General features: G+C 42.0%; 1 protein-coding gene across 1 annotated transcript; it reads left to right on the plus strand.

Annotated features, from left to right (window-relative positions):
* Positions 1 to 617: 617 nt before the first annotated feature.
* LOC118885231 (zinc finger protein 211-like) lies at positions 618 to 13,969 on the plus strand. The gene is made up of 3 exons (XM_036833733.1): positions 618 to 1,103; positions 2,219 to 2,345; positions 13,190 to 13,969. The coding sequence occupies exons 1-3, from the start codon at positions 1,071 to 1,073 to the stop codon at positions 13,471 to 13,473; spliced, it is 444 nt and encodes a 147-aa protein (XP_036689628.1). The 5' UTR covers positions 618 to 1,070; the 3' UTR covers positions 13,474 to 13,969.
* The last annotated feature ends 5,758 nt before the right edge of the window (positions 13,970 to 19,727 follow it).

Raw genomic sequence — 19,727 nt, forward strand, 5'->3', positions numbered from 1 at the left:
GGCCTGCTGAATATCTCGTCTCCGTATTCCCAGTTACGGTCCTGTAGCTTTTTTTTTTTTCTCTGACCATAGCTTACAAAATTACTTTTATCACTCCAGTCTGCATGCATTTCAAGAGCAATAGAATAATGTTTACTTGCTTCTAATTACCAGTGGATGTAAACTTGGGTTGGCTCCAAGGAGTCTGAGATTATGTCCAAACACTTCAGTAATCAGTAGCATTAAAGACTCTTAAATGGGGCTTCCCTGGTGGCGCAGTGGTTGAGAGTCTGCCTGCCAATGCAGGGGACGCGGGTTCGAGCCCTGGTCTGGGAGGATCCCACATGCCGCGGAGCAACTGGGCCCATGAGCCACAACTACTGAGCCTGCGCATCTGGAGCCTGTGCTCCGCAACAAGAGAGGCCACGATAGTGAGAGGCCCGCAAACCGTGATGAAGAGTGGCCTCCACTTGACACAACTAGAGAAAGCCCTCGCACAGAAATGAAGACCTAACACAGCCATAAATAAATAAATAAATTTAAAAAATTAAAAAAAAAAGAATAACAGCAGATACTATTTATTAAAAAAAAAAAAATCTCGCCAATTCCCTCATGGATCCCCCACACCTTAAGAAGGATGGAGCCTCCTCCCCGCCTGCCCCCCGTTGATTTCCCAGCGCTCCGCGCGATGCTACTTGGCTTTTTTCCTGGTGCTTCTAGTGGGGAGCGCCACTCCTTGAGCCTTTACCCTTACATTATCCAGAAGAAGTTGCGCTAAGGCGAAGTTCATCCAATGAAAATCTAGAAAATGGACATTTCCGGGAGGGAGAACATCAGGGAGGAGGACTTCCGGTGTCTTCGTGGCGGACATTTTGATTGTTGTTGAGACTGTGGACCTGATCAATAGCTCCGCTGTGCGGTGTTGAGAAAGAGGTGAGAGGCCTAGGAGGCGGAAGTGGACGGTTTATGCGCACTACACGGGCGGGTCTTAGGGACGGGGACGACGCCGCCGCTTGCGGGGAGTAACCGTGCCGACTCCGACCCGGTCGCTGGTCTGTCGCCGTTCCGCTCCGCTCCGCGTAAAGGCTCCGATGGCGGCGCCTGCGCTGACGGACCCACCTCAGGTAAACGCTGCGGTCTCCGGGTTCTCGCTTGCCCGTTTCCCCACCGAAATACGAACGTCCCGAGTGAGCGGCGCCTGGTCACGTCTGCTCCAGGACAGTGAGGGCTTCAGGGGTGGTTTATCTATTTCTGACCACCAGTGTATGTGGTGTGAGTGAGGCTTGGAGATGCAACTGAAGCAGGAACATCCCGGGGACGTGTACTCCGTCTTGTTTCTGCGGGGAACCAAGTTTGAGGCCAGGCTGCATCTGGAGTGGTAGCTGAGAGGTTGTACCTTTCTTCTTAGGGCCCTCGGAGCGGTGGAGAGTTTTGAGCAAAGGAAGGACACGATCTGAGTTAGGCTTTTGAAAATTCTCCAAAGCCTGTTCAGTGGAAGAAAAGACTGTAGGTGGGTGATGAGGACTTTGAGGCAGAGGGAAGTTGTGGCTTTTCCAAGGTCACAACTGATAAACGGTAGCACTGGGGACGGAGGCAGGCAGGGGAGATTAGCCAGTCAGCCCGAGGTTACCTGGCTCTGGTACCGCCAGGGGACCAGGGAAGGCCTGAGCCCCTGGAGTACCGCCATGGTCACTTTCTTCTATGGCCTGCTTGTTCCCACAGATTCCCAGGGCTGCAGAAGCACTTTTGGTAAATGGAGGTTGTCCCAATCCCTCACTTGTTTTGACCCCCACGCACACATTCTCTGTATTTGAGGTGTCTTAGGGCTCTTCACCTGCCATTCTGCTAGCTTTTTGGTTTGGGGACCTTGGAGAATCTCATGCTCTGGGTACTGAGTGCAGACCCAGACGTTCTATGGAGGGAGTATGGAAGGTTACTCCTAGAACCCACACCAGTATGTGGAAGTACTTTGAGGTGAGGTTGACTTGGTTTAGGTAAGTGCAGGTCTCCTTTATTTTCTGGTGGGAATAAACAGCACAGAAGAGCAGGATTTCGGCTTCAAATGACTGCCTGTGTGTTTTGAAGGCAATGGGAGGTTCAGATCAGAGGAGGGAGGTTTTCTTCCCCAGGTCTCAAGTGGCTCCATCTCATTGGGCAGTAGGGGAAATGTGTGGGAAGATGGATTGTGGGTTTTCAGGAGTGAGACCGTTCATGGTTTTATTTGTCCCTGTTATACCAGGGCAGTGTGACCTTTGAGGATGTGGCCGTGTACTTCTCCTGGGAGGAATGGTGTCTTCTTGATGAGGTTCAGATACACCTGTACCTTGATGTCATGCTGGAGAACTTTGCAGTTGTATGCATTCTGGGTAAGGCCCTCACACCCACCCCTATCCTCTGAGCTAGGTTCTTCCTTTCTTCTCTTCCTCAAGGGCAGCTCTGTCCTCACATCTGGAACATGGGCACTGCTTTCTTCTTAAATTCCTTGGTTATGTGCTGTGGTTACTATGGCTAGGCAGAGTGCATCCCTAGTCCTTAGTGCCCGAACACCCGTAGCCCCAAAGTTACAGGTAAGGATTCAGGGTCAGTAGTCTTTTTTTGTTGATTGTTTTTAATTTTACTGAAGTATTGTTGATTTACAATTTTGTTTTAATTTCTGTTGTACAGTAGGTCCCTGGTTATCCATTTATAATACAGCAGTGTGTACATGTCAGTTCCAAACTCCCTAACTATCCATCCCCTTCAGCCTTCCCCCTCAAGTTCATTCTCTAAGTCCGTGAGTCTGTTTCTGTTTTCTAAATAAGTTTATATGTATCAATTTTGTTACGTTTCCGCATATAATCGATAACATAACGTTATTTGTCTTTGTGTTTGTGACTTACTTCACTCAGTATGACAATCTCTAGGTCCATTTATGTTGCTGTGAATGGCATTATTTCATTCGTTTCAATGGCTGAGTAATTTTTTGTGGTATATAAACACTACATTTTCTTTATCCATTCAACTGTCTATGGACATTTAGGTTGCTTCCATGTCTTCGCTATTGTAAACAGTGCTGCATTGAACATTGGGGTGCATGTATCCTTTCAAACCATGTTTTTGCTGGATATATGGCGAGGAATGGGATTGCTGGAATATATGGTAACTCTATTTTTCATTTTTTGAGGAACCTCCATACTGTTCTCCATAATGGCTGTACCAATTTACAGTCCCAGCAGCAGTGTAAGAGGTTTCCTTTTTCTCCACACCCTCTCCAACACTTGTATTTGTAGTTTTTTAATGATGGCCATTCTGACTGGTGTGAGGTTATACCTCATTGTATTGAATAGTTTTGATTTGTATTTTTCTGATAATTAACGATGATGAGCATCTTTTCATGTGCCTATTGCCCATCTGTGTTTTTGCTTTGGAGAAATGTCTATTTAGGTCTTCTGGGTTGTTTGTTTTTTGTTATTGAGTTGTATAGCTGTTTAGATATTTTGGAAAATTAAGCCCTTTTCAGTTATATTATTTGGCAATAGGTTATCTTTTTGTTTGGCTTATGATTTCCTTTGCTCTGCCAGAGCTTATAAGTTTGATTAGGTCCCATTTGTTTATTTTTGCTATTATTTCTGTTGCCTTGTTAGGGTCAGTAGTCTTCCCCTCTACCTGGTGGTAGATCCCTCCTTGTTTGCCCTTTCTATGGCCAAGTGACTGTCCAAATTAATGGTACCCAGGTTTTGCTCCATTTTGGTACCTGACATTTTTTTGTGTGACTGTGTGACAGTATTTTCACTGATCTGGTCACTACTACAACAGACCATGAAGTGTGGCTGCAAGACACTTTTTCAAGGTTCCAGTTTCTCTGTATCCACGTCAGCATCTGTTATTTTCTTTCTTTCTTTTTCTTTCTTTTTCTTTCTTTCTTTCTTTCTTTCTTTCTTTCTTTCTTTCTTTCTTTCTTTCTTTCTTTCTTTCTTTCTTTCCTTCTTTCTTTTCTTTCTTTCTCTTTCTTTCCTTTCTTTCTTTCTTTCTTTCTTTCTTTCTTTCTTTCTTTCTTTCTTTCTTTCTTTCTTTCTTTCTTTCTCTCCTTCCTTTCTTCCTTTCCTTTCTTATTAATTAATTAATTTATTTTGGTTGTGCCAGGTCTTAGTTGTCGCAGGTGGGCTCCCTAGTTGTGGCTTGCGGGCTCCTTAGTTGCACCACACAGGCTACTTAGTTGTGACATGCAAACTCTTAGTTGTGGCATGCATGTGGGATCTAGTTCCCTAACCAGGGATCAAACCCCGGCCCCGTGCATTGGGAGCATGGAGTCTTAACCACTGCGTCCCCTGGGAAGTCCCAGAATCTGTTATTTTCTGTTCTTTTGTTTTGTTTTGTTTTGCCCTCACTGAGGGGCATGCAGAATCTTGGTTCCCCAAGAAGTGATGACCAGGGATCGAACCTGCACCCCCTGCAGTGACAGCATGCAGTCTTAACCACTGGACTGCCAGGGAAGTCCCTGTTATTTTCTGTTCTTTTGATCATAGCCATCGTAATGGGTGTGAAATGGTATATCTTTCCCATTTCAATTACATCCCTTTTGGTGTGCTTATTGGCCATTTGTATATCTTTAGAAAAATATCTGTTCAAGTCCTTTTTTCTTAATTAATCAAGTTGGTTTTTTGGTTGTTGTTGAATTACAGATTTATCCATAGATTCTGGATATTAATCCCTTTTTTTTTGGTTTTGTTTCAGTGGTTGAGCTATTCTTTTTTATTTTATTTTATTTATTTGTTTGTTTGTTTGTTTATTTATTTATTTATTGGCTGCGTTGGGTCTTACGTTTTTGCGTGTGGGCTTTCTCTAGTTGCAGCGAGCAGGGGCTACTCTTCGTTGCGGTGCAAGGGCTTCTCATTGTGGTGGCTTCTCTTGTTGCGGAGCACAGGCTCTAGGCACGCTGGCTTCAGTAGTTGTGGCACATGGGCTTCAGTAGTTGTGGCTCATGGGCTCAAGAGGGCAGGCTCAGTAGTTGTGGCACGCGGGCTTAGTTGCTCCGTGGCATGTGGGATCTTCTCAGACCAGGGCTTGAACCCATGTTCCCTGCATTGGCCGGTGGATTTTTAACCACTGCGCCACCAGGGAAGCCCTTAATCCCTTTTTGTATACGTGTTTTGGAAATGTTTTCTCCCAATCTGTGGTTTCTTTCTTACTGTGTTTATAGTGTCCTTTGATGTTAAAAAGTTTTTCAGTTTTTTCCATTTTCCCTCCAGCTTTCTTGATGTATAATTGACACATAAGATTGTGTAAATTAAGGTATGAGACCAAAATTGTTCATTTTTATGAGGTTGGTTTGTGTATTTTTCGTTTTGTTGCTTTTGCCTTTGTTGTCAAAGGCAAGAAATCATGGCTGAATCCAACATTTTGAAGCTTTTCTTGTTTGTTTTTTCTTAGAATTTTTTAGTGTTAGCTCTTACATTTAGGCCTTTGATATATTTTGAGGCCTTTGTTTTGTCCTATAGTTTAGGCCTTTGATATATATATATTACGTTTAGGCCTTTGAATTTTTGTGTATGGTGTTAGGTAAGGTTCTAATTTCATTGTTGTGCAGGTGGGTATCTGGTTTTCCCAGCACCATTTGTTGAAAAGGCTGTCCTTATTTCAATGTAAATCATCCTCTTGTTAGTAATTATTGCATCATATATTTGAGGGCTGATTTTTAGATACTCTAGTCTCTGTTCTAGTCCACTGGAGTATATATCTGTCTTTATACCAGTAGCACTTTATACTGTTTTGCTTACTGTAGCTTTGTAAGAAAGTTTGAATTCATGTGTTGTGAATCCTTCAACTTTGTTGTTTTTCACAATTGCTTTGGCTGTATCGAATCCCTTGAGAATCTATGTGAATTTGAATCTGAGTTTTTCTGTTTCTTGAAGGCGTCATTGTTTTTGATAGGGATTGCATTGAATCAAAAAATCCCCCATGTGAGTGTTAAAATTGATGAACCTTCACGAACACATCATTATCACTCAGAATCTAAAGTTGGCGATAGGGTTCACTTGTGGTGTTGTACATTCTGTGGGCTTTGATAAATGTATAATGACATGTATTCACCATTATAGTATCATACAGAATGTGTTCAATTTTCAACTAAAAATTCTCCGTGCCCCACCTGTTCATCCCTTCTTCCCCCGTACTCCTTGGTATCCCCTGATTACTTTTTTACTCTGTCATTAGTTTCCCCTTTTTGAGAATGTCATATCCTTGGACTCATACAGCATGTAGCCTTTTCATCTTGGCTTCTTTCACACAGTAATATGCATTTAAGTTTTCTGCATGTCTTTTCATGACTTGATAGCTCATTGCAGTTTAGCTGTAAATAATGTTGCTGTTCTCTGGATGTATCATGTTTATCCATTCATCTACTGAAGGACTTCTTGATTACTTCCAAGTTTTGAAAGTTATGAATAAAGCTACTGTAAATATCTGTTTGAAGGTTTTTGTGTGGATGTCCGTTTTCAACTCCTTTGTCTAAATACCACAGAGTACAATTGCTGGAGGATATAAGATTATGTTTAGTTTAGTAAGAAAGTACCAAACTGCCTTTCATGGTGGACTCTACCATTAAGCATTCCAATCGGCAATGAATGAAATTCCTATTGCTTCACACCCTTACCAGCATTTGGTGTTGTCAGTGTTTGGATTTTGGCCATTTTTATAGGTATGTATTGGTATCTGCACTTTTTAAATAATTTATTTATTTTATTTTTATTTATTTTTGGCTGCATTGGGTCTTTGTTGCTGCGCATGGGCTTTCTCTAGTTGTGGCAAGTGGGGGCTACCCTTTGTTGCGGTGCACAGGCTTCTCATTACGGTGGTTTCTCTTGTTGTGGAGCACAGGCTCTAGGCGCACGGGCTTCAGGAGTTGCAGCATGGAAGCTCAGTAGTTGTGGCTCGCAGGCTCTAGAGTGCAGGCTTAGTAGTTGTGGCACATGGGCTTAGTTGCTCCACGGCATGTGGGATCTTCCTGGACCAGGGCTCGAACCCGTGTCCCCTGCATTGGCAGACGGATTCTTAACCACTGCACCACCATGGAAGCCCTGGTATCTGCTTTTGAGTTTAATTTGTATTTCCTTGCATCTTTGTGTATGCTAAATTTTCACGTGGATGTCTTTTAATGAGGTGTCTGTTAAGGTGTTTTGCTCATTTTGTATTTAGGTTGTTGTTTTCGTACTGAATTTTAAGGGTTTTTTGTACTTAACTTTTAGACCCATGATCCATTTTTTTTTTAAATTTATTTATTTAGTTATTTTATGTTTGGCTGTGTTGGGTCTTTGTTTCTGTGCGAGGGCTTTCTCTAGTTGTGGCAAGCGGGGGCCACTCTTCATCGCGGTGCGCGGGCCTCTCACTATCGCGGCCTCTCTTGTTGCGGAGCACAGGCTCCAGATGCGCAGGCTCAGTAGTTGTGGCGCACGGGCCCAATTGCTCCGCGGCATGTGGGATCCTCCCAGACCAGGGCTCGAACCCGTGTCCCCTGCATTGGCAGGCAGATTCTCAACCACTGTGCCACCAGGGAAGCCCCCATGTTCCATTTTGAGTTAATTTTTTGTGAAGGGTGTAAGGTTTGTGTCTAGAATTCATTTCTTGGCATGTGATGTTTGGTTGTTCCAGTACTATTTATTCAAAAGACTTCATTTTTCTCCATTGTATTGCACTTGCTCATGTGTCAACGGTCTGATTAGTGTATTTCTGTGGCTCTATTTCTGCACTGTCAACACTGTTCATTGATTAGTTTATCCTTTCAACAATACCGCACTGGTTTGATTACTTCTTTTTTTTTTTTTTTGCCTACTAGGCCTCTTGTAGGATCTTAGTTCCCCAACTGGGGATTGAACCCCTGGCCCTCAGCAGTGAAAGTGTGGAGTCCTAACCAAGGGACCACCAGGGAATTCCCAGGCTTGATTACTTTAGATACTGTCTTATTTTACTTTTTCTTTCTTTCTTTCTTTCTTTTTTTTTAAGATACTAAGTCTTGAAGTTGAGTAGTGTCAGTCTGCAACCTTTGTTCTTCAGTATGCTGTTGGCTATTCTAGTACTTTTGCCTCTGTGTATAAACTTTAGGGTCAATTTATTTATATCCACAAAATAACTTGCTGGAATTATGACTTGGATTGCATTGAAACTATAGGTGAAGTTGGGAAGAACTGACATCTTGACTGTAGTGGATCTTCCTATTTATGAACGTGAAATATCTTTCCATTTATTTAGTTCTTTGATTTCTTCATCACAGTTTTATAGTTTACCTCATGTATATCTTGTACATGTCTTGGTAGATTTATAACTAAATATTTCTTCCTTTTTCTCTCCATTTGTTCGGGGGTAGGGGTATTAATGTACATGGTCTTGTGTTTTTAATTTCACATTTCACTTGTTTATTCCTGATGTATAGGAAAGTGATTGACTTTTGTATCTTATCCTTGTATGCTGAAACTTTGCTATAAGTGTTTCCTAGTTTCAGTATTTTTTGTTGTGGTTGTTGTTCTATATTTTGATTTTTACATAGCTGGTTATATCATCTGTGAATGAAGGCAGTTTGATTCCTTCCTTCCTGATCAGTATAACTTTAATACAACTTTCTCTTCTCATTGCATTAGTTATGACTTATAGTGTGAAGTCGAAAGTGAGTTGTAAGAGGGAACATCCTTGCTTTCTTCATCTTACTGGGAATGTTTCTAGTTTTTCTCTAGTAAATATGATGATAGCTGTAGAGTTTTATTTAGATTATCAAGTTGAAGTTTTTTTCTATTTTTAGATTACTAGGAAATGGAGATTTTGATCATGAATGGGTGTTGGATTTTCTCAGATGCCCCCGACCCCACATCTGTTGATGAGATCATGATTGGTGGATTTTTTTTTTTTTTTTGGCTGCACCACAGCTTGCAGTGTCCTAGTTCCCTGACCAGGGATTGAACCCAGGCTAAAGCAGTGAAAGTGCTGAGTCCTCACCACTGGACTGCCAGGGAATTCCTGCAGGTTTGTATTTAAAGTGGGTTTCTGAAAAAAATAATAATAATAAAAAAATAAAGTGGGTTTCTGGACTTCGTTGGAGTGCATAGGGGTTAAGAATCCACCTGCCAATGCAGGGGATACAGGTTTGAACCCTGGTCCGGGAAGATCCCACATGCTGTGGAGCAATTAAGCCCATGCACCACAACTACTGAAGCTGGCATGCATAGAGGCCATGCTAAACCACAAGAGAAGCCACCACAATGAGAAGCCCACATACCACAACAATAGAGTAGCCCCCGCTCACCATAACTAGAGAAAGCCCACGTGCAGCAACAAAGACCCAATGCAGCCAAAAATAAATAAAAAATTAGGGCTTCCCTGGTGGCTTAGTGGTTAAGAATCCACGTGCCAATGCAGGGGACATGGATTCGAGACCTGTTCCAGGAAGATCCCACATGCTGTGGAGCAACTAAGCCCGTGCACCACAACTGCTGAGCCTGCACTCTAGAGCCCGAGAACCACAACTCCTGAGCCTGTGTGCTACAACTACTGAAGCCCGTGCACCTAGAGCCTGAGCTCTGCAACAAGAGAAGTCACTGCAATGAGAAGCCCGCGCACCACTACAAAGATTAGCCCCTGCTCGCCGCAACTAGAGAAAGCTGCACACAGCAACAAAGACCCAATGCAGCCAAAAATAAATAATAAGTAAATTAAAATTTTTTTCTTAAATTAAAAAAAAAACCACAATGAGATACCACCTGACACATGTTACAATGTCTGTTATGAGAAAGACAAGAAATAAGTGTTGGTGAAGTTGTGGAGAAAAGGGACCCCTTGTGCACTGTTGGTGGGAATGTACATTGTTGCAACTACTATGGAAAACAGTATGGAGAATCATTACAAAGTTAAAAAGTGAACTTCCGTATGGTCCGGCAATTCCACCTCTGTGTATTTATCCACAGGGAGTGAAATTATCATGTCAAAAAGATATCTGTACCTCAGGTTTATTGCAGCATTATTTACGATATTCAAGATACGGAAACAACCTAAGTGTCCATTGATGGATGAGTGGATCTAACAAACACGTGGTATATATGGCATATTATTCAATATTATACAACCATAAAAAAAGATGGAAATCTTGCCATTTGCCTCAACATGGATAGAAGGACATTATGCTAAGTGAAATAAGTCAGAGAGAGAAAGACAAATCCACTTGTCCCACTGTTTCCATGGAGGATTTGTTCCAGGAGCCCCTGCATATACTGAAATCTGTGGATGCTGAAGTCCCATAGTCAGCCCTCTGATTCTGAAGTTTTCCCATTTGTGGATTCATCCAACTACAGATCATGTGATCCTGTGTATATTTGTTGAAAAATATCCATGTACAAGTGGACCCAAGCAGTTCTAACCCATGTTGTTCCAGGTTTAACTGTACAACATGAGTATACTTACATGTTGAATCTTTTTTTTTTTTTTTTTTTAATAACGGACCTAATTTTTTTTTTTTAAACTTTGGGTTTATTTATTTTATTTATTTATTTATTTATGGCTGTGTTGGGTCTTCGTTTCTGTGTGAGGGCTTTCTCTAGTTGTGGCAAGTGGGAGCCACTCTTCATCGTGGTGCGCGGGCCTCTCACTATCACGGCCTCTCTTGTTGCGGAGCACAGGCTCCAGACGCGCAGGCTCAGTAGTTGTGGTGCACGGGCCTAGTTGCTCCACAGCATGTGGGATCTTCACAGACCAGGGCTCGAACCCGTGTCCCCTGCATTGGCAGGCAGATTCTCAACCACTGCGCCACCAGGGAAGCCCCCACGTGTTGAATCTTTAAAACAAGAACAACACCAAACTCAGATACAGACAAAGGATTAGTGATTGCCAGAGTGGGGCAAGGTGGTTAGATGAAGTGAGTGAAGGGTGTCAGAAGTTACAGACTTCTAGTTATAAGATGAGTAAGTCCTGGGGATGTAGTGCATAGCATAGTGACTTTAGTTAATAAAACTGTATTGTATATTTAGAAGTTTCCAGAAGGGTAGATCTTAAAAGTTCTCATCACAAGAAAAAAAAAAATGTACCTATGTATGTTAACTAAACTTATTGTGGTAGTCATAGCAGTGTATACATAAATCAAATCATGTGGTACAACTTTAAGGAATACAGTGTCTCATGTCAGTTTTATGTCAATGAAAGTTTTTATCTTCTCTGATGCTCTTCCTTTCTCTATGAAACCCAAATTTTTTGATCTATATCATTTTTCCTCTCTGAAGAACTACTTCTAATATAGTCTCACAATTTTTCTGTGTCTAAGAACGTGTTTATTTCATCATCAGTGTTGAAGATTTATGTTGCTGGTTACCAAATTCTAGGTTGGTGATGTCCCCTCCCCCTTCCCACTTTAAATATTTTACTCCATTCAGTTCTTATTTCCCTGAGTTCTAAGGAGAATTCAAATGTAATTGCTTTTTTTTTTGGCCCCTCTTGGGAAAGGTGTTGATTCCTTTAGCCTCTTTTAGGTTGTTTTCTTTTTTTCTCTGCATTTGAATGTGGTAAGCCTAAAGATGTAGTGTTTTTGGCATTAAACCTGCCTCACGTTCCCTGAGCTTTCTGGATCTGTTGGTTGGTGTCTGACATCATTTTGTTAGAAATTCTCCATCATTATTGCCTCAGTTATTTCTTCCATTTCTTTTTTTCATTCTGTTTGAGATGTTTCCATACGTGTGTGTTAAATCTTCTGTAGCTCTCCCAAGCGTGTTGTATATTCTGGTATTTTTTTTATTTTATTTTTTGTCATTTTTCAGTTCACTTTTCAGTTTTGGAAGTTTCTCCTAAGAGAACATGAAGCTTAAAGATTCTTTCCTTAGCTGTATGCAGGGTATGAATAAGCCCATCACGTCATTCTTAATTCCTGTTATAGTGTACTTGATCTTTAGCATTTCTTTTTGGTCCATTGTTAGAATTTTCATGTCTCAGCTTACATTTCCCTTCTGGCGTTGTATGCTGTCTGCTTTATCCATTAGTAGACATTAATTAGCATATTTGTCATAATTATTTTATATTCCCAGTGTAATCATTCACACATCCCTGTGATATCTGATTTTGATTCTGAAGCTTTGTCTTTTCAAACTGTTTTGTGGGACACTGCAGGTCTTCAGAAGACGCCATGGTTGCAAAGAGTTAGATCAATGAGATTCTGCCAGTACAATAGTTGTTTAGGTGGGGAGATACATTCCTAACATTTTGTACTCCATCCACTGTACATCCTTCCCTCTGGCTCCACCGGATGTTCTTTTTTTTTCGGCCACGCTGCGTGGCATGCCCGACCAAGAATTAAAGCTGTGCCTCCTGCATTAGAAACAAAGAGTTTTAACCACTGTACCACCAGGAAAGTCCTTCCACCAGACATTCTTTATGTAATATTTAAATATTGTGTATTGTGTACTGAGTTCCTCTGGGCCAGTGTTGGCTATTCAGCCATCCTGATTATGTTAGGACTTGTATCATTTGTGGCCCGTGTAGTTGGCCAGATCGGGATGGAGAGTCCTTGGGGCTTTACGGGATGGACATGACTCTGGTTTCAGCAAAAAGCCTCAGAGGTAGCCTGATTATGACGAATGGCAGCTGGGAGAGGCTATGATATCAGGGCTGTGTTCAAGTCATATCAGGAAGTATGAATTCCTTTTGAAGAGCGTTTTAGTGCCACTGTCGGTGGCTGCAAAGCACTTCTCTCGACTTTCTCCATTCATGACATTCTGCCAACTTGTCATTTCTACTACTTCCCATTTTTAGTATGACTGTGGCCTCGGATTCATTCTCTAACACCTCTCTAAACCACTTATCTCATGTGGTCTTTACACCGCTTTTCCCATAGTACCTACTGACACTGTTTGTGTCCTCAACATAATGAATCCTTCAGTATTTCTTGAATGTCAGAGACTTGTTTGCAGTCAGATTTTTGGAGGTCTGGACATACGCTTCTGTACACTATCACAGGTCACCAGGAGATGGGGTCCTGGTAAAACCCATTGACAGAGGAGTGAATTGTGGAAGATGCCTATCGCCTTGGGCCACATACAGTCCTTGTGTCCTGTACTTGGTGAGAGCAGCTGCTTCTCAATTTGGCCCCAAATTCATTTCGTGAATACTATCCTGTGGACTCGTTCTTTGACTTGTCAAATGTAGAAATGTGATGGCCTTACTCCCCCCAATAAAGTCAACATGAACTTCACCATCACTTCCTTGTTTTCAGGTTCTTTTCCTGGAGTTGAGAATGAAGAGATGCCTTCTGAACAGAGCGTATCTGCAGAAGGAGTGTCACAGATGAGGACCCCCAGGGCAGGTTTGTCTCCTGAGAAGACCCAGCCCTGTAAGATGTGCATTGCAGTCTTGAGAGACATTTTGCACTTGGCTGAAGAGCAAGGAACAAATAGGGAGCAGAAAGCATACACATGTGGGGCATGTGGGAAACAGTTCTATTTCACTGCAAACCTTCAAGAGCACCAGAAGCAGCACATTAGAGAGAATCCTGTATGATATGGTATGTGGAGACCCTCATTTTGGAAAAGCTACTCAATCCACACAATAGGGAATCTACCTACCTACATGGAGATTGGGTACAACTACGTGGCCAACATGGAACTGTTCTGGGCAGTGTGAGGGACACGGAAGGACTAAGAATGTCCAGTGTGACCCTACGTGGCCTGGTCTCCAAGCATCCTCTTCCTAAGCCCTTGATCCATTGCCTCACTGTTCCTTCCATCCCTCCAGAAAAATGTTAACTCACCAACATGATGATTTTTAATTAGCAAGAACTTGCCCTCCCCGCCTTGGGACCCACACTTGATCAACGTACCTTAAAAGCTAAGACTGAATGCAGGCTGACCCCTCCCATGAAGACTTAAAAACCTGTGTATAAAACAATTATAATTTTAGGGGCTTCCCTGGTGGTGCATTGGTTAAGAATCCCCCTGCCAATGTAGGGGACACGGGTTAGAGCCCTGGGATGGGAATTTCCCACATGCCACAGAGCAACTAAGCCCGCGTGCTACAACTACTGAAGCCTGCGTGCCTAGAACCCATGCTCTGCAACAAAGAGAAGCCACTGCAATGAGAATCCCACGCACTACAATGAAGAGTAGCCCCCACTCGCCGGAACTAGAGAAAGCCCGTGCGCAGTAACGAAGACCCAATGTAGCTATAAACAAACAAACATAAATAAATACATGTATTTTTTTTAATCGTGATTTTAATTGCATTTATTTCAGGAATTTTTTTTTTTTTTGACCCTATCACACAACATGCATGATCTTAGTTCTGACCAGGAATCTAACGCATGCACCCTGCTGTGGAAGCCTGGAGTCCTCACCACTGGACTGCCAGGGAATTCCCTTTCTTAGGATTGTTGATGTTGAATTTTGTTTTTCATGTGTCTATTTTTTACCTGTGTGTCCTGTCTGGTTAAATTTCTATTCCTATCTTTTGCCTACTTTTATTTTGTGAGATATGGCTATTTTCTCTTTTTTTGACAAAAGAGAGCAGGTAAACAACAAAGACATCTGTTAGATTTCACTCATTCACCAATAATGTGAGTGATTTCTTTTCTGAATGTAATTATAATTTGGAATAGTGAAAGTATATGTTCTCAACTTTTTCTCAATTTTATACTATGCATAATGTAATGGCCACATACATTATACAGGTTTAGGAATAATCTGCATTATTAACATATGCTACCTTAGTGTTAAGTCCAGACATTCAATTACACAATAAATTAATCTCTGGTTTGTAGTGTTTGCCAGTTTCCGTGCTGTAAATATTCCAACCATAGCCAAGGTCAAATTGCCAACATAATTTCACTGAACATTCATTTGGGAAGCATTGCCAGTAGGCTGCTATTGTATTCTTTTTCCACCATTACAGGTACAGTAGCCACAATTTTAAGAAGGTAGCTAATAAACCTTAGTAGAATGATTATAAAGTGACAGGTTTTGCATCGTTGTTTTGAAAATCATTTACTGGATGAATAGTTGACTTAAATTTTGCCTATTTAAAATGTACATTTTGGGATTTCCCTGGTGGTGCAGTGGTTAGGAATCTGCCTGCCATTGCAGGGGACACGGGTTCATGCCCCAGTCCGCGAAGATCCCACATGCCACGGAGCAACTAGGCCCGTGAGCCACAACTACTGAGCCTGCGCGTCTGTAGCCTGTGCTCCACAACGGGAGAGGCCGCGACAGTGAGAGGCCTGTGCACTGCGATGAAGAGTGGCCCCTGCTCACCGCCACTGGAGAAAGCCCTTGCACAGAAACTAAGACCCAACACATCCAAAAATAAATAAATAAATAAATTTATTTTTTAAAAAATTAAAAAAATATAAATAAAATATACATTTTGACATACTTGTGTACAGCCCTCCAACCAGTTTCCTCCTGCCATTGTTAATTCATCCTCAACATTAAAATGACTGATGCAAGAGCATATTCTACTTTTGTAATAGATATTTTCAAATGTATATTTAAATGGAATGACTGTGTTGGACCCTTCCTGTATCTTACATCATTTATCGTGTTTATGCACATTTTTTTGTGTTTGTATATCATGATTTACTGAGTAGTTTTTAACATTTATAATCCTAGGTATCATGTCTTTGAATACATAATTTCTTAGAATGCATTTCTAAAATAAGAGAGCCCTTGGACTACCCTGGTGGAACAGTGGTTAAGAATCCACCTGTGGGCTTCCCTGGTGGCACAGTGGTTGAGAGTCCACCTGCCAATGCAGGGGACATGGGTTCGAGCCCTGGTCTGGGAAGATCCCACATGCCACGGAGCAACTAGGCCCGTGAGCCACAACTACTGAGCCTGCGCATCTGGAGCCTGTTGTCCGCAACAGGAGAGGCCGCGATAGTGAGAGGCCCGTGCACCGCAATGAAGAGTGACCCCCGCTTGCTGCAACTGGAGAAAGCCCTCGCACAGAAACGAAGACCCAACACAGCCAAAAATAAATAAATTAATTAATTAATTAATTAAAAAAAAAAAAGAATCCGCCTGCCAAGGACTTCCCTGGTGGTGTAGTGGTTAAGAGTCTGCCTGCCAATGCAGGGGACATGGGTTCAAGCCCTGGTCTGGGAACATCCCACATACCGTGGAGCAACTAAGCCCGTGTGCCACAATTACTGAGCCTGTGCTCTAGAGCCCACGAGCCACAACTACTGGACCCCGTGTGCCTAGAGCCCATGCTCTGCAAAAAGAGAAGCTACCACAATGAGAAGCCTGCGCACCTCAATGAAGAGAAACCACTACAATGAGAAGCCTGCACACCTCAATGAAGAGTTGCCCCCACTTGCCGCAACTAGAGAAAGCCCGTGCGCAGTAACGAAGACCCAACACAGCCAAAAATAAATAAATAAAATAAATTAAATAACAAACAAACTGAGACCGGGACTTCCCTGGTGGTCCAGTGGTTAAGACTCCATTGCAGGGTGCACGGGTTTGATCTCTGGTCAGGGAACTAAGATCCTACATGCTGTGTGGCAAGGCCAAAAAGGAAAAAAAAGAAAAACAAACTGAGACCATGAGACCACCTGACACTCATTAGGATGGCTAATATGTAATATATATATTTGTTGGACAAAATTAGAATTTTGGACTGGTTTTATAATATAAGTCAGCACCAACCATTACATATATTTATTGTTTCTCCTCCCACCATATGTCTCCTCTATTTCTGCATTCCAAACATGGTGGATATCTTCAGATCTCTGGTAGCTCTGTGAAGTTATGTGTGGGGCTCTAGAGGTGCTCTTTCGTCTACCTGGAACTCCTGGATCTGAATATGCTTTAAAAATTTGTTTTTAAAGTAACCATATAAGATACAAGTACATAAAGACACAAACTTCTATGTCTAAATTTCCTGTTTCTTTCCATTGTACTCAATTAGTTAATGAAAACTTTCCCAAGAGTGGCTACTAGGTAGTAAAGTATAAGTAGATTAAGTAAATTCTGTATAACTAGATAAAATTTTCATTTTCTGGATATTCTATTAGCTCTAGAAATGCAAGAATTTATCTGTTCTTATTCACCAATATATCCCAATTAATGAATGAAAATTGAAAGACCCTTAGCCAATCACCTTTTCATTGTATAATTATTTGTACCTGACAATCACCTAAGTTAAAAAAGAAAATTAGGGACTTCCCTGGTGGTGCAGTGATTAAGAATCTGCTTGCCAATGCAGGGGACAAGGGTTCCAGTCCTGGTCCAGGAAGATCCCACATGCTGCGGAGCAACTAAGCCCATGCGCCACAACTACTGAGCCTGCGCTCTAGAACCCACGAGCCACAACTACTGAGCCAGCGTACCACAACTACTGAGTCCTGTGCTCCTAGAGCCTGTTCTCCGCAACAAGAGAAGCCACCGCAATGAGAAGCCCGAGCACCACAATGAAGAGTAGGCACCACTCGCCACAACTAGAGAAAGCCTGCACGCAGCAACAAAGACCCAAAGCAGAGAAAAATAAATAATAAATAAATTAAAAACAAATTGAGGTCCAGACCTCTCAAGTGGCTGAACTAGGAAGGAGTAGATCCCCAAATTTCCCTTAAAAAAATTAATTGATTCACTGCAGAAATAAGACATAAATGTTTAACAATATTAGGAAAATAATTTTTTTGGAGCAGAAATCATAGAAGAACCTAGAGACACCGGTGTCACTGCTGATGAGCACAAAGGTGCTGAAAGCTGGGAAATCCGGAGCTAGTAGCACAGATGTTTCCATCAGCTACTGGCCTGAATTTACAATTACAGTAACACAAAGACTCAAAATGGAAGAGAGACAGTAAAAAGAGATGAAGAAACTCACAAGGATAAGGATGGTGCATGTGGCTGTGGCCACGTGGGGAGGTCTGGGGTAAAGTCTGTTGCTGTGGTTGTACTGGGTTCGCTGCTTGTATCTGTGCAGGACAAATATCATGTACCCACTGGTCCAGATCTTGAAGCCCAAATAACATCCAGGGGATAAAATATGAATGCATGTAATAAGCCGAGACTTCTGTCTGACGTGGCTGAGAAACAGTATGTAAAAATTTTTTTCACACATAGGTGCTGTTTCCAGGACCAATCACGTTCATAGGAATATAGACATTTACCAACAGCTGAAGGAACCAGAAAAGGAAAGTAAAGAAGCCAATGCATTTGGGGGGACTGAATTCTGAAGTCTATCCACCAAGAGGTTCTGGGGCAAAACTTAATGGCCAGGAAGCCACTCAGAAGGCAGGTAGTGCCGAGAGAAACCCTTGTGGCCACTCTGTAAATACAAGACAAATGTACACCCAAGATCATAGAGGAAGTGTTTCAATCCAAAAGCTGTCATTGTCTGTGGGATCCCTCTGGAGCAAAGAGCCAAGTTGTTGGGGAGGCTAATAAAATAGTCTTGTTCAGGCTTCAGAGACAATAGGCTTTTGACTAAACAAAGACTCTGAAAGAGCTACACATCGAGCTGCTAGACTACATGCAGGTCAGCAGAAACAGTGCTAGTCAGTCTTGGGATACAACAGATAAAGAAGGGAGTAAGTCACAAAGCTTCCTGGGACTTGGGAATCTGGCCAGTTCCCGCAATTCAGCGAACATTCTGAGACTTACAACTAAAGTATCAAAACGTTTGCGATAATAGCCAGAGCTGCATACTTGCACGCAAGCTGATGACTATCAGCTTGCGGCTTGGTGTTAAAAGCAGGACTCCTTTGGGCAGCACTCTGAAGTCCCACCCGTGGGGTGGACTCACCGCCCGGGACGTTCCCAACTGGGACTCCAGATTGCTGTTCAAGGGAATTCCTAGCTGCCACTTGGATCTGGAGGTAGGTGTCGGCCCAATTCTGTGATGTATGCTCTGTTATATACTCTGTTAATATTCCTCTCCCTCTAATGATTGTATATTGAAATTTATATACTCTGTTAATATTCTTATTCCTTTCCCTCTAATGACTGTATATTGAAGTTAAGTTAAATCACTTTCTATTAAAGATTTGATTGAAGCTGTTTATTTGTGTGAGACGAGTGGTTATTTTGCCAGCGAATCCAACGAACCTTAAAACCGAAAGCAGGCTTTTGGCAAAACAGTTGTTGGCCAAGATCAGTTGGTTGACAGTCTGATCAGTGGGTCTCAACTTGTAACTGGTGAGCAAGGTGAAGTTATGAAGACAAAGGCAGGAGGAGTTTTCCAGGACCCCAGCTCCAGTGTGAGTGAGGAACATAATCTCTATTTCCAAGTTGACATGCACATCACTTTCATATCTAGGAGATATTGATTTTAATTTGAGACAAAGAAATGGTAGAAAGATAAACAAATGTATTACCTACTTCTATTCAGCTCTATCTTCTGCTCAGCTGTATCAGATAAATGGGCACTGAGTAATCTGGAGAAAGTAAATCTTGCCTAATATACAGGTGCTTCTAAGCTCAGCCAGTTATTCAATTGTGTTTTTGATAGTTATATTTTTTCCAAAAAACAGAAAAATCTATCTTGGGTTAGGAATCCACCAATATTGATAATTTTGTAAAGTCTATATTAAGAAAATTGTGCGTTGCACGCGAAACTGCTCTGTTTTTAGTGAAACCTCTGGGTAGCCTCTGTACATCAGATCAAACCATTTTCAGTAATAGATAAAAATGCGGAAATACCAAGTGAAATATGATCTAAAGATTAGCACATTCACTAGCTGGGGCCAGGATAAGTAGGTACGCATTGACTGATTAGGCCTTATGATTAAGAGGGAAGGTCAGGGAATTCCC

Source organism: Balaenoptera musculus, chromosome 19, assembly GCF_009873245.2.
Source record: "Balaenoptera musculus isolate JJ_BM4_2016_0621 chromosome 19, mBalMus1.pri.v3, whole genome shotgun sequence".
Lineage (NCBI taxonomy): Eukaryota > Metazoa > Chordata > Mammalia > Artiodactyla > Balaenopteridae > Balaenoptera > Balaenoptera musculus.

Bases quoted from the DNA above. Each gene is read 5' to 3' on its own strand.
- LOC118885231 (XM_036833733.1), top strand. From the start codon at position 1,071: ATGGCGGCGCCTGCGCTGACGGACCCACCTCAG. The intron at 1,104-2,218 runs GTAAACGCTGCG...CTGTTATACCAG, and splicing joins CGCTGACGGACCCACCTCAG to GGCAGTGTGACCTTTGAGGA. The intron at 2,346-13,189 runs GTAAGGCCCTCA...CCTTGTTTTCAG, and splicing joins TGCAGTTGTATGCATTCTGG to GTTCTTTTCCTGGAGTTGAG.